The sequence below is a fragment of the Schistocerca nitens genome, chromosome 1, assembly GCF_023898315.1.
Source record: "Schistocerca nitens isolate TAMUIC-IGC-003100 chromosome 1, iqSchNite1.1, whole genome shotgun sequence".
Taxonomy (NCBI): domain Eukaryota; kingdom Metazoa; phylum Arthropoda; class Insecta; order Orthoptera; family Acrididae; genus Schistocerca; species Schistocerca nitens.
Window position 1 is genome coordinate 313,554,227 of NC_064614.1, and position 26,467 is coordinate 313,580,693.

General features: G+C 43.2%; 1 protein-coding gene across 2 annotated transcripts in view; it reads right to left on the reverse strand.

Annotated features, from left to right (window-relative positions):
- Positions 1-1,843: 1,843 nt before the first annotated feature.
- The window catches only part of LOC126235550 (discoidin domain-containing receptor 2-like), a 782,972-nt gene continuing 758,348 nt past the window's right edge, over positions 1,844-26,467 (reverse strand). For both annotated transcript variants that reach the window (XM_049944278.1, XM_049944270.1), the window contains 5 exons: positions 17,155-17,361; positions 5,178-5,270; positions 4,919-5,060; positions 3,404-3,553; positions 1,844-3,293 (listed from right to left, as the gene is read on the reverse strand). In XM_049944278.1, the coding sequence (XP_049800235.1) occupies positions 3,141-3,293; positions 3,404-3,553; positions 4,919-5,060; positions 5,178-5,270; positions 17,155-17,361 (745 nt within the window). In that variant the 3' untranslated portion in view covers positions 1,844-3,140. The remainder of the gene's footprint in view (positions 3,294-3,403; positions 3,554-4,918; positions 5,061-5,177; positions 5,271-17,154; positions 17,362-26,467) is intronic.

Genomic DNA, 26,467 nt, shown 5'->3' on the forward strand with positions numbered 1-26,467 from the left:
TTCAGGGTTTTACAAACAAAAAGTCGAAGAGGCACATTGTTTACCCAGATCTGCCTTCAGCGAGAACGCCAGTGCAGCATTCCGACAACCTTCCAGTACATTCAAGAGCCCGAGGTCAAATTCCGAGTGACAGTGAAATAAGTAGTACTGAAGAAATCACAGATGATGATTCTTTATATCACTGCACAAGTGAGTCATCGCCACATTTGTTAACACAGGCAGATTTAAATGATTTAGTACGTGATCTAGGACTAAGTAAACAAAAGGCACAGCTGCTTGGTTCAAGATTACAGGAGTATGATCTACTGCACCAAAGTACCAAAATCAGTGTGTTCAGGCACAGAGAACATGCCTTTATTTCTTATTTTTCAACTGACGAAGCACTGACATTTTGCAAAGACGTTGCTGGCCTGATGAAAGTGCTGAACTTCACTTATATTTCACAGGAGTGGAGACTTTTCATAGATGCACCGAAAACAAGTCTGAAGGGTGTTTTGCTCCACAACGGAAATAAAATACCCTCTGTTCCAGTAACTTACGCTAGTTTGACAAAAGAGAATTACGAATTCGTACAAAGGAGCTAAATTCATTAAAATACAATGAACACAAATGGAAAATATGTGCAGATTTCAAGGTAATTGCTATGGTACTGGGAATGCAACAAGGCTACACAAAGTATGCCTGTTTTCTTTGCGAGTGAGATAGTCGAGACCGAAATTCTGACTACGTGAAAACGAAATGGCCTAGGCGAAGATGGAAAGTTGGCGAAAAGAATGTACAACGTGAAAGTCTGGTAGCTCCTGAATATATACTACTCCCACCACTTCACATCAAACTTCGCCTGATGAAACAATTCGCGAAGGCCATGGATCCAACAGGCTGTGGGTTTGCATATCTAGCTACCAAATTCCCCCATCTTTCAGCTGCAAAAATAAAGGAAGATGTATGTGTGGGCCCACAAATCAGGGAGCTGCAGAAAGATGCAAATTTTGAAGCATGTTTAACCGATAAAGAAAACACCATATGGGACTGTTTCAAGATGGTGTCGGAAAACTTCCTTGGAAGAAGAAGAGCTACTAACTACAAAGCAATGGTGAAGGATATGATCAAAGCATATCAGTATTTGGGGTGCAATATGTATTTGAAGGTACATATGATGGACTCTCAATTGGACTACTTCACAGAGAGTTGTAGTGACTTATCGGATGAACATGGGGAAAGATTCCATAAAGACATTTCTACCATAGAAAGGCGCTATGAAGGGAATTGGGTACCTTCTATGTTAGCAGATTATTGCTGGAATATCATTCGAGAGAAGAAAGATTCACAATACAAGAGAAAAAAGTGATGTGCATTACAATGCAGTGGCTCATTGTTTGTCAATTTTCTGTAATTTCTCATGTCAAATAAATGCTTTAATGTGTATACACAAAGGTTACTGTGTTATATGTTAGATCCCACCGTCCATTAATGTGATGAACTTATATCATAAAGATGTGCATTTGTTTGTCGAATTTCACCTCACGTTTGCTGCACTATATCAGGAACTGAAAAGAGAAATAAAATTGCGATTACTCATAAACTATCCCTGACAGAAAAAAACCAAAAAACAGTTTTCAATTCAGCACTCAAAATACAACTAGGATCACAATATTTTTTATCAGAAATAGAAAAAAAGGTTTTTTTTGTAGAACAGTGTAATTAGAGTTCATTGTTGTTTCAATTGTTTTCACTATTCTAGTCAGCTAACTACGAAAAAATGAATTCGTTGAAAAATTATAGTCTAAGTACAGTTCACTGTTAGCCAGGAACTTTTCTAAAAGGTGCATGAATTTCATGAATCTGTAAAAGGGGCACAGTACATATAGCGGTTGTTTGCAATCTCAATGCAGTAACATATGGTTCCTTATCACGCAGACCAATATTTCAACAAATCATTTAATGATATATACCATCAATACTAGGCTTCAGCAAATGGAATTTGACTCAGTGTCACTCAAACGCAGTAGGAGACTGGAGGAACGCAAGGTGTTAGCTTCTTTCAACATGATTCAACGTTTACTGTTCCAAAATTATCAAAATGAATTACATCGACTTTTTACACCAGTAGATACGTTTGCTGTACAATTAGAAATAACAAACGTTCCAGACATACAAAAATAACATGGGCTAGGAAATATATAATCAAGTGAATATTCAACAGACTATACATTGGAGTTAAAACCCATTATTCAAGCACTGTTACAAACCATGCAAAATCCGTATTGTCACATTCTAAGACGGAAGGCACAAAGATTGTTACGAATAGTATGAGGAAATAAGGAAGAGACAGTAGCATGTGGAAACATAAGAACGATTTACGTTTTATATCAGTCATAGTCTTCTTAGGACTCTCGCTTAAACAAACTGCAAAGAGAAGAAGTGATATGAAATTCTTGTGCTTAAAGATGATATCGTACAAAATTATCTTGTTATAAAATATCGCTAGCTAAAACTTAACAAATTATTACTAATTTTACTGATGCAAAATATCTGTCAGAGAAAAAATGAAGATGTTTATCACTGCATCACAAGTATTGTCTAAGTGTTTAAGGAAACTTGGCATTTTCCCCCATTAATGGAGGGAACCAATATTATTTTTTAGTGCCACGGCGAAAATTCTGACACTCATTATCATCCACAAAATCCAAAAATACCATTTCTAAACTTCTGCAATATTCCAACGCGAAAGTAGTCTACGTAGTACTCTCAACCATCACTTCTCTGTTATAACAGCCCATCACCTGAAAACTATTTCTCTTATAAACGTCTGATATGTGAGATTGTTCTGTTTCATGGATAGAATATCTTTTAAGCCCTGAACTGACAATTATGTTGTTAATGATATAGTGTTGACACTAACTTTGAAACGAAAGAAAATGGATGATATGGCATGACTATCTCTGTCTATCGACTTATTCTTCCACCAGTGCTTTATCACATATTGCTTGAGCAGAATCTTCACAGTTCTTCCAGTGAAACTTCAAGCTTAATCTGTCAAAAAGAGGGTATATGCAGTAAATTACATTACCCTCCCTTCTAGGCACGTACTGATAATTTCATTAGCTCCAGCTCTAAAATTAGTCTGTGATGCTAACAATTCAATTCATTTCCGGTTCGTAACCAAGGTTTTTCCGTTGTAGAAACAGATGAATCTCTCGGAAGTTTGGTCTGTTGGATTCGTTCCTCTGCCAGCACTCGCACATCAGGTCATATATTTCTTTGGGGCAATTCTTTGGTGGAGGTAGGAACATCTGAAACAATATATCAGTTTAATGAAGGCGTATCGTTGAGTCCCTTGCCTCAATTGATAGCTGTATCTATGACGTACAGAGCTCTACGGTAGGGATATTATGAACATTACCTGCTGTCCATCGTCTTGGTAGATGTGCGACACATTTTCTATTACTTTGTCGTCACACAGCTCTTCAAAAGGCTGCTCTCTAGCAAATGTTAGTATTTCCCATAGCGTAACAGCGAAGGACCAAACGTCGCTCTTTGTAGTAAACTTACCCTGAAAAATCATTACAGTTATTACAATTTTTTATGTTTATTATTACTGTATAGCATCAGGAGACAACAAAGACATCTAGAACCATGAATTCAGAAGGACATTTTTTTAATTCTCCATTCGGCAGCGAAAATTCGTAGAGAAATATTCTCTCTATGACGTTGTGAGAGGTACATGAAAGAGAGTCACGTGTTGGCTGAAAGCACTTTCATAAATCCATCTTTCCACTCCTGTAAAAATTTCTGAGTAGTTTGTTATACCAATATTCTTATCAACTGTCATAATTTTAAGCCGACCGCTGCAGTCTTCCTCCGAGCCAAGTCTTCTTCAAATCACTGGTTATGCATTTGGGGCTGAAAGAATGAGCTCTTGAGGCAGAGACCTGACGTCACCAACTAACCCAATATCGTTTACTTCAGTCAAAATGGTCACGAATACTTTATTTTATATATACCACTACTCTTATAAGCATTTATTTACATCGAAGTAGCACTGCTCCTTTCCTATATAATATAGTGAATATACTCTTAGTAATATAGAGACTTGTTATTAATGTATGCTGTCGCTTTCGTGTTCGGTTTTCCAAACAGATTTCTAATTCTAGTATTTAATACATCACTTGCTGTAATTAGTTTTCAGCATATTTACTTGGAATTACTGTTCCCTAATTCGGATACAGACCGTATTTAATCATAGGACCACGAATAATACTCCTGCTGGTTCCTATAACTCTGTTGATTCGACTACTGCTGCATTAACTGTTGGACTCTTTTTCAAAAAAGTAATCCTTAACGAGACGAAATATTGCCCGGTTAATTTCCATTAGTATACACGATTACAGCCAACTAAAAGTTCTGCAAAGGAGTTATGTTATAGGTGACATGCTCAAACAGTGATAACTTATAGGGTTAAACTTTGCTGTTAATGTATTCTGTAAACTCCATAGTAGAATCTAGTCTTCATAATTATTAATATGCAGTACAGTAATTTATTTTTCTTGGGTTTTAATGACCTCATATTATTACATGTCCGCACACCTGTTTTATTTCTGTATCGATGAAGTAAACTTAGAGATAAATTTGTCCATTTACAAATTGAAAGCACAAAATTGTGGATGTTCTACAGTATTTCTCCAGTTTACTGAGTTTTTACTCATATATCTGACTGTAGTTTGTTATTGACTAGAATAATGAAGTTTACCGTTCACTGAATTTGAAAATGGTGTCCGAAAGCTCAATGTGAATGGTCGACAGTAAGAGTATTTGATTGTTTGGTTCAAATATAGAAAAAATCCTATTCGATACATTCATGTGAACATTTTTTTTCTTTTTTTTGCGTAAGAATCGAATGAAATTGTATTACCCTTACCATTAGAATACTTTCCCAGGCCATCCATCTTATAGGCAATAGCGCCCATTCATCTACCTTGTAGTAATCGCCGGCGTAGATATTTCTACACATCGCTGTGTCAGAAATTTTTATTTGATAGTACAGACCGACGAGGCAGTTTCTGAAATCAAGCGAACAGAATATGCAGTGAGGAATAACTTAATAGTAAATGTATTCGCTGTCATTTAGTTTCCACGTGCAATTTTTGCTCAAATGTTGATCAGAGTAGTCTACGAACCTTGCTGCCAGGTCTCTGTGAACAAAATTGTGAGATTCTAGATACTTCATCCCAGCTGCAATTTGAGTAGCCATGTATATCAGGCATCCGTAGCTGCAACAGAAAAAAACCATGGAAAACGTTACATAATAATTTTCTGGTCATACATGGAGCTTAACTAGCATGCTGGGGTGAGTCGGTGGATGCCGTTCTGTATGTGTAAATCTGCCTAAGGACCGTCAAGTGGAAAACATGAAACCAATTGAAAGGTTAGTGAATGTAATGAGATTACTGCAATTAGTAACTGCTTATAACAGCTATCCATACGTATAAACGTCATTAATTATATTTGCGGAAGGCGTCACCAGTCATCGTAAAGAGTTGTGCTAATATTCGCTAGAATATAAACTGTTACTCCTCTTAGTTACTCAGTAAATATTACTTTTCCGCAAAAATAGGCATCATGGCTTGAATGTGGTATCAACAGGTACATTGTAGAGGAGAAAGTATAGCTCCTCTGTTGTTAATTGCGAAGTTATTTACTTTGTGCAACGTCCCACTAACTTTGTATGGAACGTTTCTACAATTGTTGTACACATTATGCCTACTGTCATATTTTACTAAATTTCCCTTTTATGGCGGTCACTTAGCAGACAAATGGGTAGCAATATTTTACACCCGCAATATTCGACATCCCCGACGTCTTCAGGATATTTAATGCCAACCAACTTTCATTTATTTCTGTTTCTGTTTCTCCTTGCCCCCCGACCCCCTCTAGTTTTCTCTCTCTCTCTCTCTCTCTGTTCTAAACATTCCGTTGATGGAATTCTTAACCAAAAGTTTATATGTTCATCTTCTCAACTTCTTCTCTATGCACGAAAAAAAAGCCGTAATGTACCTTTATTAAACCTTTGCCTGCTTTTAACGAGAAAATTCGTCTGAAGAAAATTACATCGTGGGCGACGTATTCATAGACGCAATTTTCCAATTGTCCACTGGAGTTGTTAATTGACGAATGGTGATGCTTAGCTTTTGACATAGCACCAGTACCACTCCAGTGATGTTGTTCGATTAGTGTGCCTGTATGTGTTAGTAGCCATATTTAGAACACGTTCTCACATTCCTATTAACTTCTTTATTTTTTAATAAATTCTCTTCACATTATGTAACAGTGTCGTAGATATTTCTCTTAACTCAAAGAGAATTAATTACCACAACTGATAGCAAGTACTGAAAATTGAATGAATTTAGGTTGAGAGATAAAGATGACACAAAAGAGGTGAATGTGTCAGCTAATAAAATTATTCGTCGAAAGAGAATTGATGAGAATAACGAGAACAAAATTCGAAAAACTGAAACAGAAGAATCTATGTGTCCTTCAAGCGACCCACTGTCAACTAGTTCAATTCTTTTATCTCAGAAAGTAAAGGAAACGACATCTTACTACGCTCGCATCTGATATACATACCTGAAGAATATAATAAGAACTTAACGTTTTGTAAGTAGGGCATCCACAGTCGAAGTATTCTATGTTGAATAAGGAGTGCAGCAATTATTAAAAATCTTTATTCAAAGACTTGACTTGTTTCAAAGTACTATATTTACATTATCTGGTGTTTATGGTCCGTTGACAGAAGCGATCTGTTTAAAGCTGGAAAAAGCACATTTCCAACATTCAAATAAAGGTGTTTGAAATTTCTAACCCGCGCCATGTGCGAACGTCCACAAATGGAAAAATGGAGCTAAGGCCGTTCGAAAACTCCAAAGTAGACAGCATGGGGAGAAACAGTTTCAGCTGCCCGTATTATTAAGAGCTATAGATAAACTTGTGGGAGTATTCCAACATTCAAGATGTGCTATTCGTCTTCCTGTCCCACGTGAAAGAAAACAAAGTTAAATGAATACGGTTATAGAGATCCACTTTCTTGAATACATTTCTTTTATAATGTAATGTCTCGATAATCCTTCAGACAATGGTGCATTGTTTCGCAGAAAACGGATTGCCCAAAGTAGGCCTTGTTGTTTATCGTTTACGGCGTTCTGTTTGCAGCGCAGATTCAGCATTGTTAACAAACATGAAACTTCTTATAAACAATTTACTTGGATTACAGTTAATCATAACCACTTTATACAACTACAAAATAACATTTCAACTGGTGGGAACGCTGCCTTCTACATACAGCCACATAGGCTGCTGGTTAGCAATTACAGTGCATACTAAATAAATTCCAATTTTAGTAGAGGTAGCAAATAACGAAATTTTATTTGTTGGGTATATTGTCTTTTCCCTGTAACTATGCTTGCAAACGCATTTGACACATACACTCCTCGAAATTGAAATGAGAACACCGTGAATTCATTGTCCCAGGAAGGGGAAACTTTATTGACACATTCCTGGGGTCAGATACATCACATGATCACACTGACCGAACCACAGGCACATAGACACAGGCAACAGAGCATGCACAATGTCGGCACTAGTACAGTGTATATCCACCTTTCGCAGCAATGCAGGCTGCTATTCTCCCATGGAGACGATCGTAGAGATGCCGGATGTAGTCCTGTGGAACGGCTTACCATGCCATTTCCACCTGGCGCCTCAGTTGGACCAGCGTTCGTGCTGGACGTGCAGACCGCGTGAGACGACGCTTCATCCAGTCCCAAACATGCTCAATGGGGGACAGATCCGGAGATCTTGCTGGCCAGGGTAGTTGACTTACACCTTCTAGAGCACGTTGGGTGGCACGGGATACATGCGGACGTGCATTGTCCTGTTGGAACAGCAAGTTCCAAGTTCCCTTGCCGGTCTAGGAATGGTAGAACGATGGGTTCGATGACGGTTTGGATGTACCGTGCACTATTCAGTGTCCCCTCGACGATCACCAGTGGTGTACGGCCAGTGTAGGAGATCGCTCCCCACACCATGATGCCGGGTGTTGGCCCTGTGTGCCTTGGTCGTATGCAGTCCTGATTGTGGCGCTCACCTGCACGGCGCCAAACACGCATACGACCATCATTGGCACCAAGGCAGAAGCGACTCTCATCGCTGAAGACGACACGTCTCCATTCGTCCCTCCATTCACGCCTGTCGCGACACCACTGGAGGCAGGCTGCACGATGTTGGGGCGTGAGCGGAAGATGGCCTAACGGTGTGCGGGACCGTAGCCCAGCTTCATGGAGACGGTTGCGAATGGTCCTCGCCGATACCCCAGGAGCAACAGTGTCCCTAATTTGCTGGGAAGTGGCGGTGCGGTCCCCTACGGCACTGCGTAGGATCCTACGGTCTTGGCGTGCATCCGTGCGTCGCTGCGGTCCGGTCCCAGGTCGACGGGCACGCGCACCTTCCGCCGACCACTGGCGACAACATCGATGTACTGTGGAGACCTCACGCCCCACGTGTTGAGCAATTCGGCGGTACGTCCACCCGGCCTCCTGCATGACCACTATACGCCCTCGCTCAAAGTCCGTCAACTGCCCATACGGTTCACGTCCACGCTGTCGCGGCATGCTACCAATGTTAAAGACTGCGATGGAGCTCCGTATGCCACGGCAAACTGGCTGACACTGACGGCGGCGGTGCACAAATGCTGCGCAACTAGCGCCATTCGACGGCCAATACCGCGGTTCCTGGTGTGTCCGCTGTGCCGTGCGTGTGATCATTGCTTGTACAGCCCTCTCGCAGTGTCCGGAGCAAGTATGGTGGGTCTGACACACCGGTGTCAATGTGTTCTTTTTTTCCATTTCCAGGAGTGTGCATTGAACAGTCCTCCCCCTGTGTGTGCTCCTCTTCCTTCCTCTTTCTGTCCACCTCATCCTCCCACCTCTATCCGCTTGTGTCCTCCTCCTTACTCTAGCTATCTCTCTCTTCGTCTCCTTCTCCGCCCCCTCTGTGTCCATAAGCAGGCCTATACTCATCCAGCACAACTCACCTGCCATGCAGAGCAGCCTACATGTTGCGGTCCAGATGACTATTTGTTGCACCTAACATGTAGTCTGCTATGTGAATCAGGTCCATTTGGCAGGCCGGTATTGTTCCTAAAAAACATGCCTGTCATGTAGGGCACCCTTACGTCCACCACTCTGCTCCTATCTGAGTTAAGAAGTTATAAACCCTACTGTGTTGATACGTGGGAGGCCTGTTTTCTGTCTGCAAATTTTGGGTGAAACTGTCCACGGTTTGGGAGGAGATCCCAGACATACACACATATAACGTGTAACAAATAAACTATGGCAGGAAGAAGCCATCATTAAACATGTACTTGGTTTGAGGCTGTAATTGACCTATGGCGAAAATCGCTCTATCCCAGACAGGTATCGAACTGAAGTGAGCCTAGGTGATAAATGCGACTACATCACTACATCATGCTTCCATGTCAGGCCAGAGTTCACCAATTACAGTGGTTGGTGAGTAGTGGTATGTCAGTTCTCCCCATAATCCACGACCAGATGTTTCCAGTGGGTGAGGGATCTGGACAACAAGCTAGCAAGGACAACAACCGAACATCCTCTGTGCCGAATAAGGTCAGGATTGCACGACCTACATGCAGTCTTGCGTTTTATTCGTGAGAGACAACGTCGCGGAGACGTCAAAGACTGGACAAAGCCACTGACCTGAAATGGAACGGCTGTTGTCGAGATTATCGACCTTGCAAACCAGACGTGATCGTGTTGTCTAGTCACTAGCATTCCGTACCATCACATTACGTGCTGGACCCGTATGAGAATGACAAACAGAATCTGGAAACGTTCAGTCCTCGGGGAGCCCCCACACACGGTTACATCCTTCGTGATGCTGCACACACAACCAGAGCTCATCAGAAAGGATGACGTGTTGTCTGTCTGTTTCCAACGTTTTCGTTAGGCACACCAGTGTCGGTGCGCCTCCGCCTCCCGCCGCGTCAAGGAAAGCTGCGGGAGTAGTAGACGCCCTGACAGTCCTTGGCGCTCGAAGAGGTCGTCGCACTGTCCATGTACATATATTTCTTCCAGAAAGAAATCCCATTTCCTGTATGGACATACGGAGCGGGCCTCAGAAGTCTTATACGTTCGCTTGTGGGGTCGTTGGGATCATTCATGGTTTTGAGCACGCCCTCCTTGACGCATGGATTCCATTTGTGGATGCCAGTCGTGGGATCGCGAACAGAGCGAGTAGCATTCTCATGAAACGATAAATTGCAGTCTCGATGGGCCACGATCTGTATCTGCCAAATGTCAGCATGTCCTGGTGTACTTTCCTTCTTCTTGCAGGGGGTCTAATACGAATCTCTCTAGGAGTCAATATTTAAATGCCGTATTTGAATCAGGAACCCAATGTGTAATCTTTCATTGTATGCTGCATGTAAGTACTGTTACTCCTAGCTGCTTTTTGGGGGTTGTAGGGAAATGCTGATCACTTGCTTATCGACACACGCAGTACGCTTGCTGCCAATTGGACATTTGTTTTATGCCGCCTTCTTGATATGGAAATTATTAACATTGCTTTATAATGATGACGCATACAACAAACGTCAAATTGGCATAGAGTGTATATCGACTTGTTAACCACTCTGGGCAGGTCTTAGTGGTATGGCTGACATACGCACTACATGAGTGGTAAAGTTGACTATGCCTACGTAGGTCATGCGCTCCAAGAATTCTAATATGCCTAGGTATTTGTGGAGAGGAGACCTGTCAAGTGTATTTAAAATAGAATAGAAAGATAGCTGTAGGAAGAAAGACTAAATAAGAATTAGCCTTTACTCCAGGTAAACTTACCAAAATCATACAACGTTTCATAATCATTACGAATGGCAAAGATGATTCGCGAGTTAAGTGCCATGTTCGATGGCACTACAGACAGCACTTAAGATATCACTAAGGATGGACATTGACCGCCTCCGTAGCTGAGTGTTCAGCGCGGCCGACTGCCATGCGAACAACCCACGTACAATTTTCGGTAACACTAGCGATTTTTGATTTGTGGTAAGTCAGGAACGGTGTGCACTCAGCCAATACAGTTGCTACCTGATGGAGCAATACCAGCACCAGGCAACGAAAACTGACAATGGCTGGATAAATGGTGTGCTGGCTCCATAACGTGACCAATGACGCCATTCAGAGAGGCTGACACGGCATTCCATGGGTACCGATGTGTGCGCCAGGGCTTGTAGACGGGGATTATCTTTACAAGCAACGAAACTAGCCTTATATTTGATGCAGGGACTATGTTTGCATTCACCAATGCCAATTTTTTGATTGTAGCTCCAACAAGGAGACAGTATTCTTCAATATAGAACGGCGCCTTTCCAACTGGGATTCAGTTTCCCCTCGGTAAGGCAAAAGGATCTTGTACCAGTTATCTTCCACTCTCTTTATATTATTCATTCAATCACGTCACTGCCTTTTCTACTCACTTAATTGCTTGTGTTATGAAGCACTTACCTTTCAATCTCAATAGTTCTCTCACCTCGGTTGCTGCTAGTGTGTTTAGTTCAAGCAAATTTTGGATTTCAAATTCACCTTTCGTAAACTGTTGTAAACTGTAATCCATTAAATTTCGGGCATGCAGCCGCGCAAATAAAATTTCTTCTACTGATATTTCGGCCGCGTATCGTCCGGCCATCTTCAGAGCGAGTCACAAGACTCGCTCTGAAGATGGCCGGACGATACGCGGCCGAAATATCAGTAGAATAAATATTATTTGCGCGGCTGCATGCCCGAAATTTAATGGATTATTCATTACGCCGCGAGAAGTTGAAAATGCACATGTTGTAAACTGTGTTTCTCTTCCTACTATAAGTACTACAGATTTCAGCTATTTATTTTACCTTTACTTTGTTATTTGGCAATGTTAACATCAGTTACACTGGCTGTTCTGTGGTTACAGTGTTTTTCAATCACATTTTCTCTCGTCACATCTATTACCATTTTCATGCTGTCTGATTCATTTATATCCCTCTTATTGGTTTTGAGTGTACGATTTTCTCATCATTCTCTCGTTAATAGGTTACATGACCCATAGATACTAGCCTTGCATCAATAAACTGAATCCTTTCTCTCATATAACATCGTGAATGAAATTCTACTCATTTCAAAACACAGTCAATAACTTAACACACAAAAAATACCTTCCACAATCACTGTTAATACACACAAATTTGTATGTATTCACTCGCAAATAAACCAAAATACAAAACAACATGTTGTTATAGATTGCACTGAAGTCATCGAATACAGCTTGTCTTTTCTTTAAACAAATCTACCTTCCCTAGCGATAACAATAACCGCTATTAAACGTTTCCTGGTGTAGAAAAATATACTCACCACGAAGTTATTATCTGAATGCAATGGACAGTGGTAGGTGTGATGTACATGTGCAGACAAATAAAAGATTACAACTTCAGAAAAACTGTGTAATTTATTTAAGAGAAAGAACTTCACAAATTAACCAAGTCGATAATGTGTTGCTCCAGCTCTGGCCCATATGCAAGTACTTATTCGGCTTCGCATTAATTGACAGAATCTTTGGATGTACTCCTGAGGGATATCGTGCCAAATTCTGCCCAATCGGGGTGTTAGATCGTCAGAACCTGAGCTTGCTAGAGGGCGCTGCTCATAATCTCCAAACATTCTCAATTGGGGAGAGATCGGTGACCTTGCTTTCCAAGAGATGGACTGGCAACCATGAAGACAAGCAGTAGAAACTCTTCCCGTGTGCAGGCGGGCATAATCTTACTGAAAAGTAAGCCCAGGATGAATCACCATGAAGGACACCGAAACGGGGCGATGTAGTCGACATACTGTTGTGCTGTAACGGTGTCGCGGATGACAACCAAAGGGATCCTGCTGTGAAATGAAATGGCACCCTAGTTCATCACGCCTGGTTGTCGGTCCATAATGGCGGGCGACAGTCATATTGGTGTTCTTCTGGTGTCTGGGATACTCGAGTCACGTGCTCGGTGGTCATTGTGGTAAAATTCGAAGCAAGGCTCATCGCTTAAGGCAGTTCTACTCCAGTCGATAAGATTCATGGTCGAAGACATATCTGGAGAGTCTCCAGACAGTGGTAGGATATCATCCTGAATGTTGCCCACCAAACGGCCCGTCAACCAGGAGTGATGATCTGCCGTTCCATTTTTTTTTCACACCATGATCCGTTTCGTTGCGATCCGCGGCACACATACTGCACAGCCATATGACATCGATATTCTACGCGCCGTTCTCCTGTCCTTCATAGCAAGCCATCCTGGGCTTATATTTCAGTAAGATAACGTCCGCTCGTAGATGACGAGAGTTTTAACTGATGTCTTCGTGCTTGCCAAGTCCAACCGACATCTACATCAACATCTACATTTATACTCCGCCAGCGACCCAACAGTGTGTGCCGGAGGGCACTTTACGTGCCACTGTCATTACCTCCCTTTCCTGTTCCATTCGCGTATGGTTCGCGGGAAGAGCGACTGCCGGAAAGCCTCCGTGCGCGCTCGAATCTCTCTAATTTTACATTCGTGATCTCCTCGGGAGGTATAAGTAGGGGGAAGCAATATATTCGATACCTCATCCAGAAACGCACCCTCTCGAAACCTGGCGAGCAAGCTACACCGCGATGCAGAGCGCCTCTCTTGCAGAGTCTGCCATCTGAGTTTGCTAAATATCTCGGTAACGCTATCACGCTTACCAAATAACCCTGTGACGAAACGCGCCGCTCTTCTTTGGATCTTCTCTATCTCCTCAGTCAACCCGACCTCGTACGGATCCCACACTGATGAGCAATACTCAAGTATAGGTCGAACGAGTGTTTTGTAAGCCACCTCCTTTGTTGATGGACTACATTTTCTAAGCACTCTCCCAATGAGTCCCAACCTGGCACCCGCCTTACCAACAATTAATTTTATATGATCATTCCACTTCAAATCGTTCCGTACACATACTCCCAGATATTTTACAAGAGTAACTACTACCAGTGTTTGTTCCGCTATCATATAGTCATACAATAAAGGATCCTTCTTTATATGTATTCGCAATACATTACATTTGTCTATGTTAAGGGTCAGTTGCGACACTCTGCAACAAGTGCCTATCCGCTGCAGATCTTCCTGCATTTCACTGCAATTTTCTAATGCTGCATCTTCTCTACACTCCTGGAAATGGAAAAAAGAACACATTGACACCGGTGTGTCAGACCCACCATACATGCTCCGGACACTGCGAGAGGGCTGTACAAGCAATGATCACACGCACGGCACAGCGGACACACCAGGACCCGCGGTGTTGGCCGTCGAATGGCGCTAGCTGCGCAGCATTTGTGCACCGCCGCCGTCAGTGTCAGCCAGTTTGCCGTGGCATACGGAGCTCCATCGCAGTCTTGAACACTGGTAGCATGCCGCGACAGCGTGGACGTGAACCGTATGTGCAGTTGACGGACTTTGAGCGAGGGCGTATAGTGGGCATGCGGGAGGCCGGGTGGACGTACCGCCGAATTGCTCAACACGTGGGGCGTGAGGTCTCCACAGTACATCGATGTTGTCGCCAGTGGTCGGCGGAAGGTGCACGTGCCCGTCGACCTGGGACCGGACCGCAGCGACGCACGGATGCACGCCAAGACCGTAGGATCCTACGCAGTGCCGTAGGGGACCGCACCGCCACTTACCAGCAAATTAGGGACACTGTTGCTCCTGGGGTATCGGCGAGGACCATTCGCAACCGTCTCCATGAAGCTGGGCTACGGTCCCGCACACCGTTAGGCCGTCTTCCGCTCACGCCCCAACATCGTGCAGCCCGCCTCCAGTGGTGTCGCGACAGGCGTGAATGGAGGGACGAATGGAGACGTGTCGTCTTCAGCGATGAGAGTCGCTTCTGCCTTGGTGCCAATGATGGTCGTATGCGTGTTTGGCGCCGTGCAGGTGAGCGCCACAATCAGGACTGCATACGACCCAGGCACACAGGGCCATCACCCGGCATCATGGTGTGGGGAGCGATCTCCTACACTGGCCGTACACCACCGGTGATCGTCGAGGGGACACTGAATAGTGCACGGTACATCCAAACCGTCATCGAACCCATCGTTCTACCATTCCTAGACCGGCAAGGGAACTTGCTGTTCCAACAGGACAATGCACGTCCGCATGTATCCCGTGCCACCCAACGTGCTCTAGAAGGTGTAAGTCAACTACCCTGGCCAGCAAGATCTCCGGATCTGTCCCCCATTGAGCATGTTTGGGACTGGATGAAGCGTCGTCTCACGCGGTCTGCACGTCCAGCACGAACGTTGGTCCAACTGAGGCGCCAGGTGGAAATGGCATGGCAAGCCGTTCCACAGGACTACATCCAGCATCTCTACGATCGTCTCCATGGGAGAATAGCAGCCCGCATTGCTGCGAAAGGTGGATATACACTGTACTAGTGCCGACATTGTGCATGCTCTGTTGTCTGTGTCTATGTGCCTGTGGCTCTGTCAGTGTGATCATGTGATGTATCTGACTCCAGGAATGTGTCAATAAAGTTTCCCCTTCCTGGGACAATGAATTCACGGTGTTCTTATTTCAATTTCCAGGAGTGTATATACCACAGCATCATCCGCGAAAAGCCGCATGGCACTTCCGACACTATCTACTAGATCATTTATATATACTGTGAAAAGCAACGGTCCAATGACACTCTCCTGTGGCACGTCAGAGGTCACTTTAACGTCTGTAGACGTTTCTCCATTGAAAACAACATGCTGTGTTCTGTTTGCTAAAAATTCTTCAATCCAGCCACACAGCTGGTTTGATATTCCGTAGGCTCTGACTTTGTTTATCAAGCGACAGTGCGGATCTGCATCGAACACCTTCCGGAAATCAGGCATCTACCTGGGAGCCTCTATCTAATATTTTCTAGGTCTCATGAGCAAATAAAGCGAGTTGGGTCTCACACGATCGCTGTTTCCGGAACCCATGTTTATTCCTACAGAGTAGATTCTGTGTCTCCAGAAACGACATGATACGCGAGCAAGGTCGCCGGATTTCTCTCCAACTGAAAAGTTTCTAAGCATTATGGCAAGGCCCTCCAACCACCTCGGAATTATGACGATCTAACTCGTCGGTTGGACTGAATATTGCACGACATCCGTCACGATGACATCCAGCAACTCGATCAATCAGTGCTAACCGAATAACTGGTTGCTTAAGGGCCAGACCTCGAACAATGCTTTATTGACTGGGTCAATGTGTGAAGCTCTTTCTCTTGAATAAATCACACGATATTTTTTTGGAAGTTATAATCAGTTGTCTGTCTGTAGGTGTACATCACATCTACCGATTTCCGACCCATTCGGTTAATTCCGTCGTGGCACGTCGTTTTTCTTAGAATGTATGCAGAATGACTGGCTAGATCAGGGTTTCCCAAACTGTGTTCCGTGGAATATTGTTGTTCTGTTAGGAGTGAATAAGTGCTCCACGAAAGACTATTAGTAACATGGCGTGTTTGTTTGAACAGTTTCCTTGTTTTTCAAACCTTTATTCTGATTTTAGTGTTATAACTTATGATCTGAAACTGAATAAATCACTGAATGAAATAAGTTTTCCCCATTTCCAAAATTTTGTTTATTTCATTAATCTTCAAATTAAACATCATGTTCAATCAAAGTACCAGGATTCTCAAAGCGTTCCATTAGAGGCAAACTTGGAGAACCTGTGCATTAAACACAATATAGGGACTGATAGCCCTAATGTAGCCATGTTAAATAAATAAATAAACAACAAACTGTGCCTTAAGAAAACAACGAAACGTGTGGGCTTTAGGTTGTTTTATTTTTATTTTTATTTATTTATTTTTTGAGCACTATGGGACGTAACTTCTGAGGTCATCACTCTCCTAGAACTTAGAACTACTTAAACCTAACTAACCTAAGGACATCACACACATCCATGCCCGAGGCAGGATTCGAACCTGCGACCGCAGCGGTCGCGCGGTTCCAGACTGTAGCACCTAGAACCGCTCGGCCACCCTGGCCGGCGCTTCGGGTTGTTGCTGACGGTACCTGAGGGTGCGGCCGCGGCAGGAGGGCGGCGGCGAGGTGACGGTGTCGGCCAGGTGCTCCTGCAGGAACTGGTTGAGGTCTCCCAGCTGCGAGTACTGCACCACCAGGAATGCTGGCGAGTCTTGCGGCGCGCTGGCGCCCAGCAGCTGGCACAGGTTGGGGTGCCGCAGCCGCCACAGCGCGCAAGCCTCCTCCTGCAGCCGGAGTCTGCCGAACGCCAAAGCACACGCTACTCACTCTCATCTGTCCCTCAACTAGAAAATGCAGCGAAACCTAACACTAAATTATGTAATGCCAGGAACTATATCTCGTTACGTGGCTTCAACGCTTGTAGTTATACAAGGGCGTTCAGTACGTATTGCAACTCTTCTTCCTTTTCTCGGCCAACCTTCGTTGAAAAAAATGCAGAATTTGGTGTGAGACACTTTGAAATATTCCTGCTTCAGCCCCTATAGTTTCATAAATTTGCAAAATATGGTTGCGCTACATGTAGTCTTCAAAATGTCGTCTTTAACGGAGGAGCATTACAAGCAGAGAGCGGCAATCGAGTTTCTTCTGGTGCTTCCAGAATGTCTACGCGGACTAGTCAGTGAATATAAGCCCGATGAGTCGTTGGATAAAGCGTCTGCAATCATTACATCAAGGTCGCGCAAACTGTCCCATCTCCCATGTGCTGGCCGGCCGCACACACTTGTGACTCCTGCAATGTAGCAACTTGCGGGCACCCTTATTTTAGGCCATCGACGGATCACAATCGCGCACCTTGCTGTAAAACTGGAACTCTCTGTTGGCAGTGCTCCGTCACTCTTCCACCAATTGGGGTAATCAAAGGGGTATGCCCACTGGGTTCCTTACCGCCTAACGGAAGACCATAAAGAGCGACGTAGGACCACTTGTGCGAAACTGGTTGCACATTTCCAGGCTAATCGTGACAGATTTTTGTTGAAAATCTGTCACTGGTGACGAAATGTGGGTTAATCACTTCAAATAAGAAACAAAATAGCTATCCGTGGAGTGGCACCACACCACCTCTCCTCCGAAGAGAGTTCATCTACACCACTCCTCCGAAGAAAAGGTTCAAACCCACATTCTAAGACGGTAAAATCATGGCGACGTACTTCTGGGACTCTGAAGGCTTATTCAGCGTGATTTCTTCCACCATGGAGTAACGATCAGCTCTGAAGCGTCTTGTGCTACCCTCAGTAAATTTAAGAAACGACTTCAGCGTGTTCGTCGTCACAAAAAATTCAAGCTAGCAAGCTTCTCATTCTCCATGAAAACAAAAGGCCACTAACCAGTCTGCGCACCACAGAGGAGATGAAAAAACTTCAATGGAATGTTTCTCATGATCCAATGTACAACCTGTATCTCGCAGACTTCCTTCTCTTTGGCCCAATGACCCTTTCAGGGGAAGTGGTTCCGTTTGAAACCACCTACAATTTTCTCATTTTGTGGGAAAAGGCAGTGGCTACATTTGGGGACACCATTCAGCAGCCTAGTTGGTGCCGCCCTTTAGCGGCTGTTGTTGGAACCGCTTCAAAATCTGTAAATATTAGCAATTAGTGGGGATAGTTGGATAGCCATTTTTGTACTCTATGCGCGCACGTCTTTGTTCTCAAATTATGACTGTATTCTTCTGTATTAGGTACATTTTATGCACGTATTAAATGCAGAATACTGTTCTGTTTACATTAATACTATATGAACTGCAATAATAACCAAAATAATGCATTTATTTCCGCGAATGTTGTGGTGGTTCCATTTGAAACCACTGCTCCTGTAACGGCAGCATTAGTAGGTGTGGCGAATTTTTTTTTGCGGTTTCACGTGATGTACTCTCACAGACTAAAGGATGAGGAAATTTTGGAGTACCTTTTCGCAGATATTCCTTCAGATCTCGACTCACAGATTGATACTAGCCGTGACAGTGAAAGTGATGTGCTAGTTGAAGACAGTGATCTGGATTTGCGAATGAAAACACCTGTTTTATCTCAAATTATTTCGGAAAGTGAGACTGAGGACCATTTTGACAATGCCAGTGATGATAGTTTCAGCACTAATGATTTGTCACTGTCTTCCATTGCGAATTTTTCACGGAGAAAGAACGTCAGTGCAGTGAACTTTGCCGCCAATTTTTCAGAGGAAGCTGCTGTACGAGGAAAACTTAAAAATGACTGAAGGTATGCAACCAGTAGATTTTTTTGTGTCTGTTTTGTGACACTATGTTAGAACACATAGTTTTCCGGTCTAACCTGTACACAACACAGAAAGGTGGAAATTTCAGGCCTCTTTCTCAAGCACAACTAAAAGTATTTTTGGCTATAAACATTCTAATGGAAATCAAGAAACCTTGTTATTATCGTGATTGCTGGTCATCCCATAAGGAACTTCGAAATGAGTACATTTCCAGGTCCAGCTGGATTTTGACACATATTCACATAAATGACAACGCTGTTATGCCTTCGAGGGAAGCAGAAATTATGACAAATTATATAAAATCCGTCCACTAATCAATCAGATACTGATAAACTTCAAAGAATTTTATGCACCTACTAAGGAGCAAGCTATAGATGAATGCATGGTGAAGTTCAAAGGACGAATCGCATTCAAACAATATATGCCCCCAAAGCCAATCAAGAGGGGATACAAAATCTGGGTCAGAGCTGATAAGCTTGGATATATTTGTGTTTTTCAGATATATACTGGAAAAGTTGAAGGCATAGTGGAAAAATCCTTAGGAGAGAGTATTGTGAGAGATATGTGTAAAGGCTTGGAAGGAAAGGGATATCACATATACTTTGACAATTTTAGTTTCCAGGGTCTCAGTTTTACAGAAGCTAAAAGATGAGGCACTTTTTGCCTGTGGAACAATTAGATCACACAGAAAAAGACTTCCTATGCTAAAAACGGACAAAGAGTTGCTAAGAGGAGAGTTTGACTGGTCAGTTCGTTCTGATGGCATTGCCTGCATTAAATGGAAAGACAAACGTGTAGTCATGTTGCTGTCTACAATTGATTCGCCTGTATGTGTTGACGAAGTCAGTCGTAAAGAAGAGGATGGAAAAATCACAAAGGTACCTTGCCCAAAATTAGTGAAATCATATAGTGCAAATATGGGATGTGTCGATAAGGAAGATATGATGAACAGTTTTTATGCAATAGACAGGAAATCACGACGGTGATGGCTAAGATTATTTTGGTATAAAGTTAATATTTCAATTGGAAATGCATTTATTTTGTTTTTATTATGTAATCCAACAGCGAAGCAAGTGCTAAAGGATTTTAGAAGACGTGTTGCCACAGGCCTGGTAGGCAGTATTGTCTTCAAAAATAGTCCTGGCCATCCAGGTAAACCGTCACAACCATCTGCAAAAAAATTCCAAACTGTTGTTCCCCATGAGAAACGTATATCAAAAGCAAAACATCTGCAAAAACACGAAACCTCAAGGCGTTGTGTGCACTGCAGCACAAACAAAGAACCCCACAGAAGCAGATGGACATGTAGTCACTGCCAGGTAGCCTTATGCTTATCTGCAGGAAGGAATTGCTTTTTACTTTATCACCAAAAGTGATGACACTTAGCGGGCAGTGGCTCCATTTGCAATCACCCTGTATGTGTTCAGTTTATGTATATTTCTTTTAATTTTTACATTTTTCTGTGTCATTCTATGAATATTAATACAATAAAAACAAGGAAAAATTAAAAATTAATTTAATTCTTTTTATTTTGCCCTTAAAGGGAAAGAAACGACTTCAGCGTGTTCGTCGTCACAAAAAATTAAGCTAGCAAGCATCTCATTCTCCATGATAACACAAGGCCACTAACCAGTCTGTGCATCACAGAGAAGCTGATCCAATGTACAGCCTGTACCTCGCAGATTTCCTTCTCTTTGCCCCAATGAGAGGTGTACTCCACAGGAATAAGAACGCCGATACATCAAGGTCACGTCAGCTCTTCTCATTGAACGTAGATTTTTTTTTTTTTTGGTCATCAGTCTACTGACTGGTTTGATACGGCCCGCCACGAATTCCTTTCCTGTGCTAACCTCTTCATCTCAGGGTAGCACTTGCAACCTACGTCCTCAATTATTTGCTTGACGTATTCCAATCTCTGTCTTCCTCTACAGTTTTTGCCCTCTACAGCTCCCTCTAGTACCATGGAAGTCATTCCCTCATGTCTTAGCAGATGTCCTATCATCCTGTCCCTTCTCCTTATCAGTGTTTCCCACATATTCCTTTCCTCTCCGAATCTGCGTAGAACCTCCTCATTCTTACCTTATCAGTCCACCTAAGTTTCAACATTCGTCAATAGCACCACATATCAAATGCTTTGATTCTCTTCCGTTCCGGTTTTCTCACAGTCCATGTTTCACTACCATACAATGCTGTACGCCAGACGTACATCCTCAGAAATTTCTTCCTCAAATTAAGGCCGGTATTTGATATTAGTAGACTTCTCTTGGCCAGAAATGCCTTTTTTGCCATAGCGAGTCTGCTTTTGATGTCCTCCTTGCTCCGTCCGTCATTGGTTATTTTAGTGCCTAGGTAGCAGAATTCCTTAACTGCATTGACTTCGTGACCATCAATCCTGATGTTAAGTTTCTCGCTGTTCTCATTTCTACTACTTCTCATTACCTTCGTCTTTCTCCGATTTACTCTCAAACCATACTGTGTACTCATTAGACTATTCATTCCGTTCGGCAGATCATTTAATTCTTCTTCACTTTCACTCAGGATAGCAATGTCATCAGCGAATCGTATCATTGATATCCATTCACCATTTATTTTAATTCCACTCCTGAACCTTTCTTTTATTTCCATCATTGCTTCCTCGATGTACAGATTGAAGAGTAGGGGAGAAAGGCTACAGCCTTGTCTTACACCCTTCTTAATATGAGCACTTCGTTCTTGATCGTCCACTCTTATTATTCCCTCTTGGTTGTTGTACATATTGTATAAGACCCGTCTCTCCCTATAGCATACCCCTACATTTTTCAGAATCTCGAACAGCATGCACCATTTTATATTGTCGAACGCTTTTTCCAGGTCGACAAATCCTATGAAAGTGCCTTGATTTTTCTGTGGCCTTGCTTCCATTATTAGCCGTAACGTCAGAATTGCCTCTCTCGTCCCTTTACTTTTCCTAAAGCCAAACTGATCGTCACCTAGCGCATTCTCAATTTTGTTTTCCATTCTTCTGTATATTATTCTTGTAAGCAGCTTCGATGCATGAGCTGTTAAGCTGATTGTGCGATAATTCTCGCACTTGTCAGCTCTTGGCGTCTTCGGAATTGTGTGGATGATGCTTTTCCGAAAGTCAGATGGTATGTCGCCAGACTCATATTGTACACACCAACGTGAATAGTCGTTTTGTTGCCTCTTTCCCCAATGATTTTAGAAATTCTGATGGAATCTATCCCTTCTGACTTATTTGACCGTAAGTCCTCCAAAGCTCTTTTAAATTCCGATTCTAATACTGGATCCCCTATCTCTTCTAAATCGACTCCTGTTTCTTCTTCTATCACATCAGACAAATCTTCACCCTCATAGAGGCTTTCAATGCATTCTTTCCAACTATCTGCTCTCTCCTCTGCATTTAACAGTGGAATTCCCGTTGCACTCTTAATGTTACCACCGTTGCTTTTAATGTCACCAAAGGGTGTTTTGACTTTCCTGTATGCTGAGTCTGTCCTTCCGACAATCATATCTTTTTCGATAACTTCACATTTTTCCCGCAGCCATTTCGTCTTAGCTTCCCTGCACTTCCTATTTATTTCATTCCTCAGCGACTTGTATTTCTGTATTCCTGATTTTCCCGGAACATGTTTGTACTTCCTCCTTTCATCAATCAACTGAAGTATTTCTTCTGTTACCCATGGTTTTTTCGCAGCTACCTTCGTTGTACCTATGTTTTCCTTCCCAACTTCTGTGATGGCCCTTTTTAGAGACGTCTATTGCTCTTCAACTGTACTGCCTACTGCGCTATTCCTTATTGCTGTATCTATAGCGTTAGAGAAGTTCAAACGTATCTCGTCATTCCTTAGTACTTCCGTATCCCACTTCTTTGCGTATTGATTCTTCCTGTCTAATGTCTTGAACTTCAGCCTACTCTTCATCACTACTATATTGTGATCTGAGTCTATATCTGCCCCTGGGTACGCCTTACAATCCAGTATCTGATTTCCGAATATCTGTCTGACCATGATGTAATCTAATTGAAATCCTCCCGTATCTCCAGGTCTTTTCCAAGTATACCTCCTCCTCTTGTGATTCTTGAACAGGGTATTCGCTATTACTAGCTGGAACTTGTTGCAGAACTCAATTAGTCTTTCTCCTCTTTCATTCCTTGTCCCAAGCCCATATTGTCCTGTAACCTTTTCTTCTACTCCTTCCCCTACAACTGCATTCCAGTCGCCCATGACTATTAGATTTTCGTCCCCCTTTACATACTGCATTACCCTTTCAACATCGTCATACACTTTCTCTATCTGTTCAACTTCAGCTTGCGACGTCGGCATGTATACCGGAACTATCGTTGTCGGTGTTGGTCTGCTGTCGATTCTGATTAGAACAACCCGGTCACTGAACTGTTCACAGTAACACAGCCTCTGCCCTACCTTCCTATTCATAACGAATCCTACACCTGTTATACTATTTTCTGCTGCTGTTGATATTACCCGATACTCATCTTACCAGAAATCCTTGTCTTCCTTCCACTTCACTTCACTGACCCCTACTATATCTAGATTGAGCCTTTGCATTTCCCTTTTCCGATTTTCTAGTTTCCCTACCACGTTCAAGCTTCTGACATTCCACACCCCGACTCGTAGATCGTTGTCCTTTCGTTGATTATTCAATCTTTTTCTCATGGTAACCTCCCCCTTGGCAGTCCCCTCCCGGAGATCCGAATGGGGGACTATTCCGGAATCTTTTGCTAATGGAGAGATCATCATGATACTTCTTCAATTACAGGCCACATGTCCTGTGGATACACGTTACGTGTCTTTAATGCAGTGGTTTCCATTGCCTTCTGCATCCTCATGTCGTTGATCATTGCTGATTCTTCCGCCTTTGGGGGCAATTTCCCACCCCTAGGGCAAGAGAGTGCCCTGAACCTCTATCCGCTTCTCCGCCCTGTTTGACAAGGCCGTTGGCAGAATGAGGCTGACTTCTTATGCCGGAAGTCTTCGGCCGCCAATGCTGATTATTTATCAAAATTTAGGCGGTGGCGGGGATAGAACCCGGGACCGAAGACGTTTTGATTATGAATCAAAGACGCTACCCCCCCCTTTTTTTTTTAGAGTAGGTCAGGGGGCAGAGTGGGCAGGGGTCGTACTTGGAGGCCTGGCCACGGTGTCCCCGTCTCCTGACAGGATAAGGGAGAGGCAGCAGGAAGGAAACATTGATATTGTATTTTTTTTTGTAACAATAATATTTTATTTATTCAGTTAATTTTAATGTCCCAAAAGAAAAATCATATATAAAAAAGAAGGGAAATAAATATAGGGCCGAAGTGACATCCTCGTCACTTCACTGGGAGTAAATCCTATCCCTCGAAACAACGTAAACCTGGGACTCCCCACCGCTTCGGGGGGTTATGAAACATGCTGCCTATAAAGTTCGCAAAATGCGTTTTATATTTAGAGTGGCGTCTGATGATTTCGTGTTGTTCTAGTAGATAATGCCAATAGTCCATGACCGATATCAAGGTCTGCGAGAGCACGTAGTGCGATGCGTGTCCTCCAATCCATCGGATTGCCGATGTTTTTTGTGAGGGGAAAAAGACAGGGTCAGGGAAAAATAAAGCGTCCGTCGTGATCGTTGATTCGTCGGTGTGTCGGAGGAGGGCCATGATGCGTTGCGTCAGCCGCCAAACATCCTTTGCCTCACCGCACTGCAGAGAGTGTTCGTCGGTGTCCTGCATGCCACATCTAAGGCAGAGCGGGGAATCCACCATGCGAATGTCGTACAATCGTTGGCGGTTGACTGTCTTTCGGTTGATTAATGTATACCATGACGATCGAGCTGCTGTGGTGAGGAGTGGTGTGTGGACAGCTCGCCAAATCTGTCGCCAGTTTCGTGTTGGGTATTTAAGTTCGACAACATTGCTGCCATGATGACGCCGCAAGTATCGATATCGCCGAGACCACGGGTCGTAGATACTGTTGAAAAATAGGGTTTTGTACCCAAAAGTGTGCGGAATAGTACGGTGTATTGTAATACTGACTACAAAAAGCCAGCTTTCATGAGAAAAAGTGTTGCCTTACTTACTGAACACCCCTCTTACGTATGTTGCACCATCCTCGTAAGCCGCCCGTATCACACGTTTTCGGGAGGGTCACAATGACATAGGAGTGCCTTAACATTACTCCTATTGTCACTGAGGTTCTGATCAACTCCAGACCTCTTATACAAGCTGACGGCGATCTCTACACTGCCTTGATTCGAACGCTCTTTCTTACTGGAAAAGAACTGAACGTAGCACCTAACTGTCTGTACTCTATGACGAGACAGCCCCAAAGGAAACCGTACCGTTACCGAAAGAAACTCACACATGACTTCTGCAAGCGATGGGAGATGAAATATCTTACAACGCTGCCGTTTCCACGAAGCTCACAAGAACAAAGGAACCACAGTGACAAGATTAGTTGACATCGCTCTATAGCAACGCGATATCCATTCCAGCCGTATGTAGAAATGAGCCCTTGTTGAGCAAATATTGAAAGGACCAGATGGAAAAATATGTACCCCGTTGTGTATTCTCCTAATGGAAACGCGGTTGCACCCTCCATTCAGCTGGTAATCGTCTTAGAGAATGGGGAGGGTATGGTGTATGTGATAATATCTGTGTTTAGTTTGTATTTCAAAAAATGGTTCAAATGGCTCTGAGCACTATGGGACTTAACTTCTGAGGTCATCAGTCCCCTAGAACTTAGAACTAGCTAACCTAAGGACACCACACACATCCATGCCCAAGGCAGGATTCGAATCTGCGACCGTAGCGGTCGAGCGGTTCCAGACTGTAGCGCCTAGAACCGCTCGGCCACACCGGCCAGCTAGTTTGTAATTCTCTGACATTTTATTACGCTCTTGTATGCCCGCTCTTTGGAGTTAATAGAACGTAGCATTTAACGAAGTGTCAGCTGTTCTTAATGGTCACTTCATTGTTTTATATGCGATTCCGCTACAGAACTCTTCGGATACAAATCCGAGGTACCTAGCCGTTATCTAGAGCTGCTCATTCACCTATCGGCACCATGTTACGAAAATAACAGTTGAAAATGCGACAGGTCGTAATATTTTATTTCTAAAA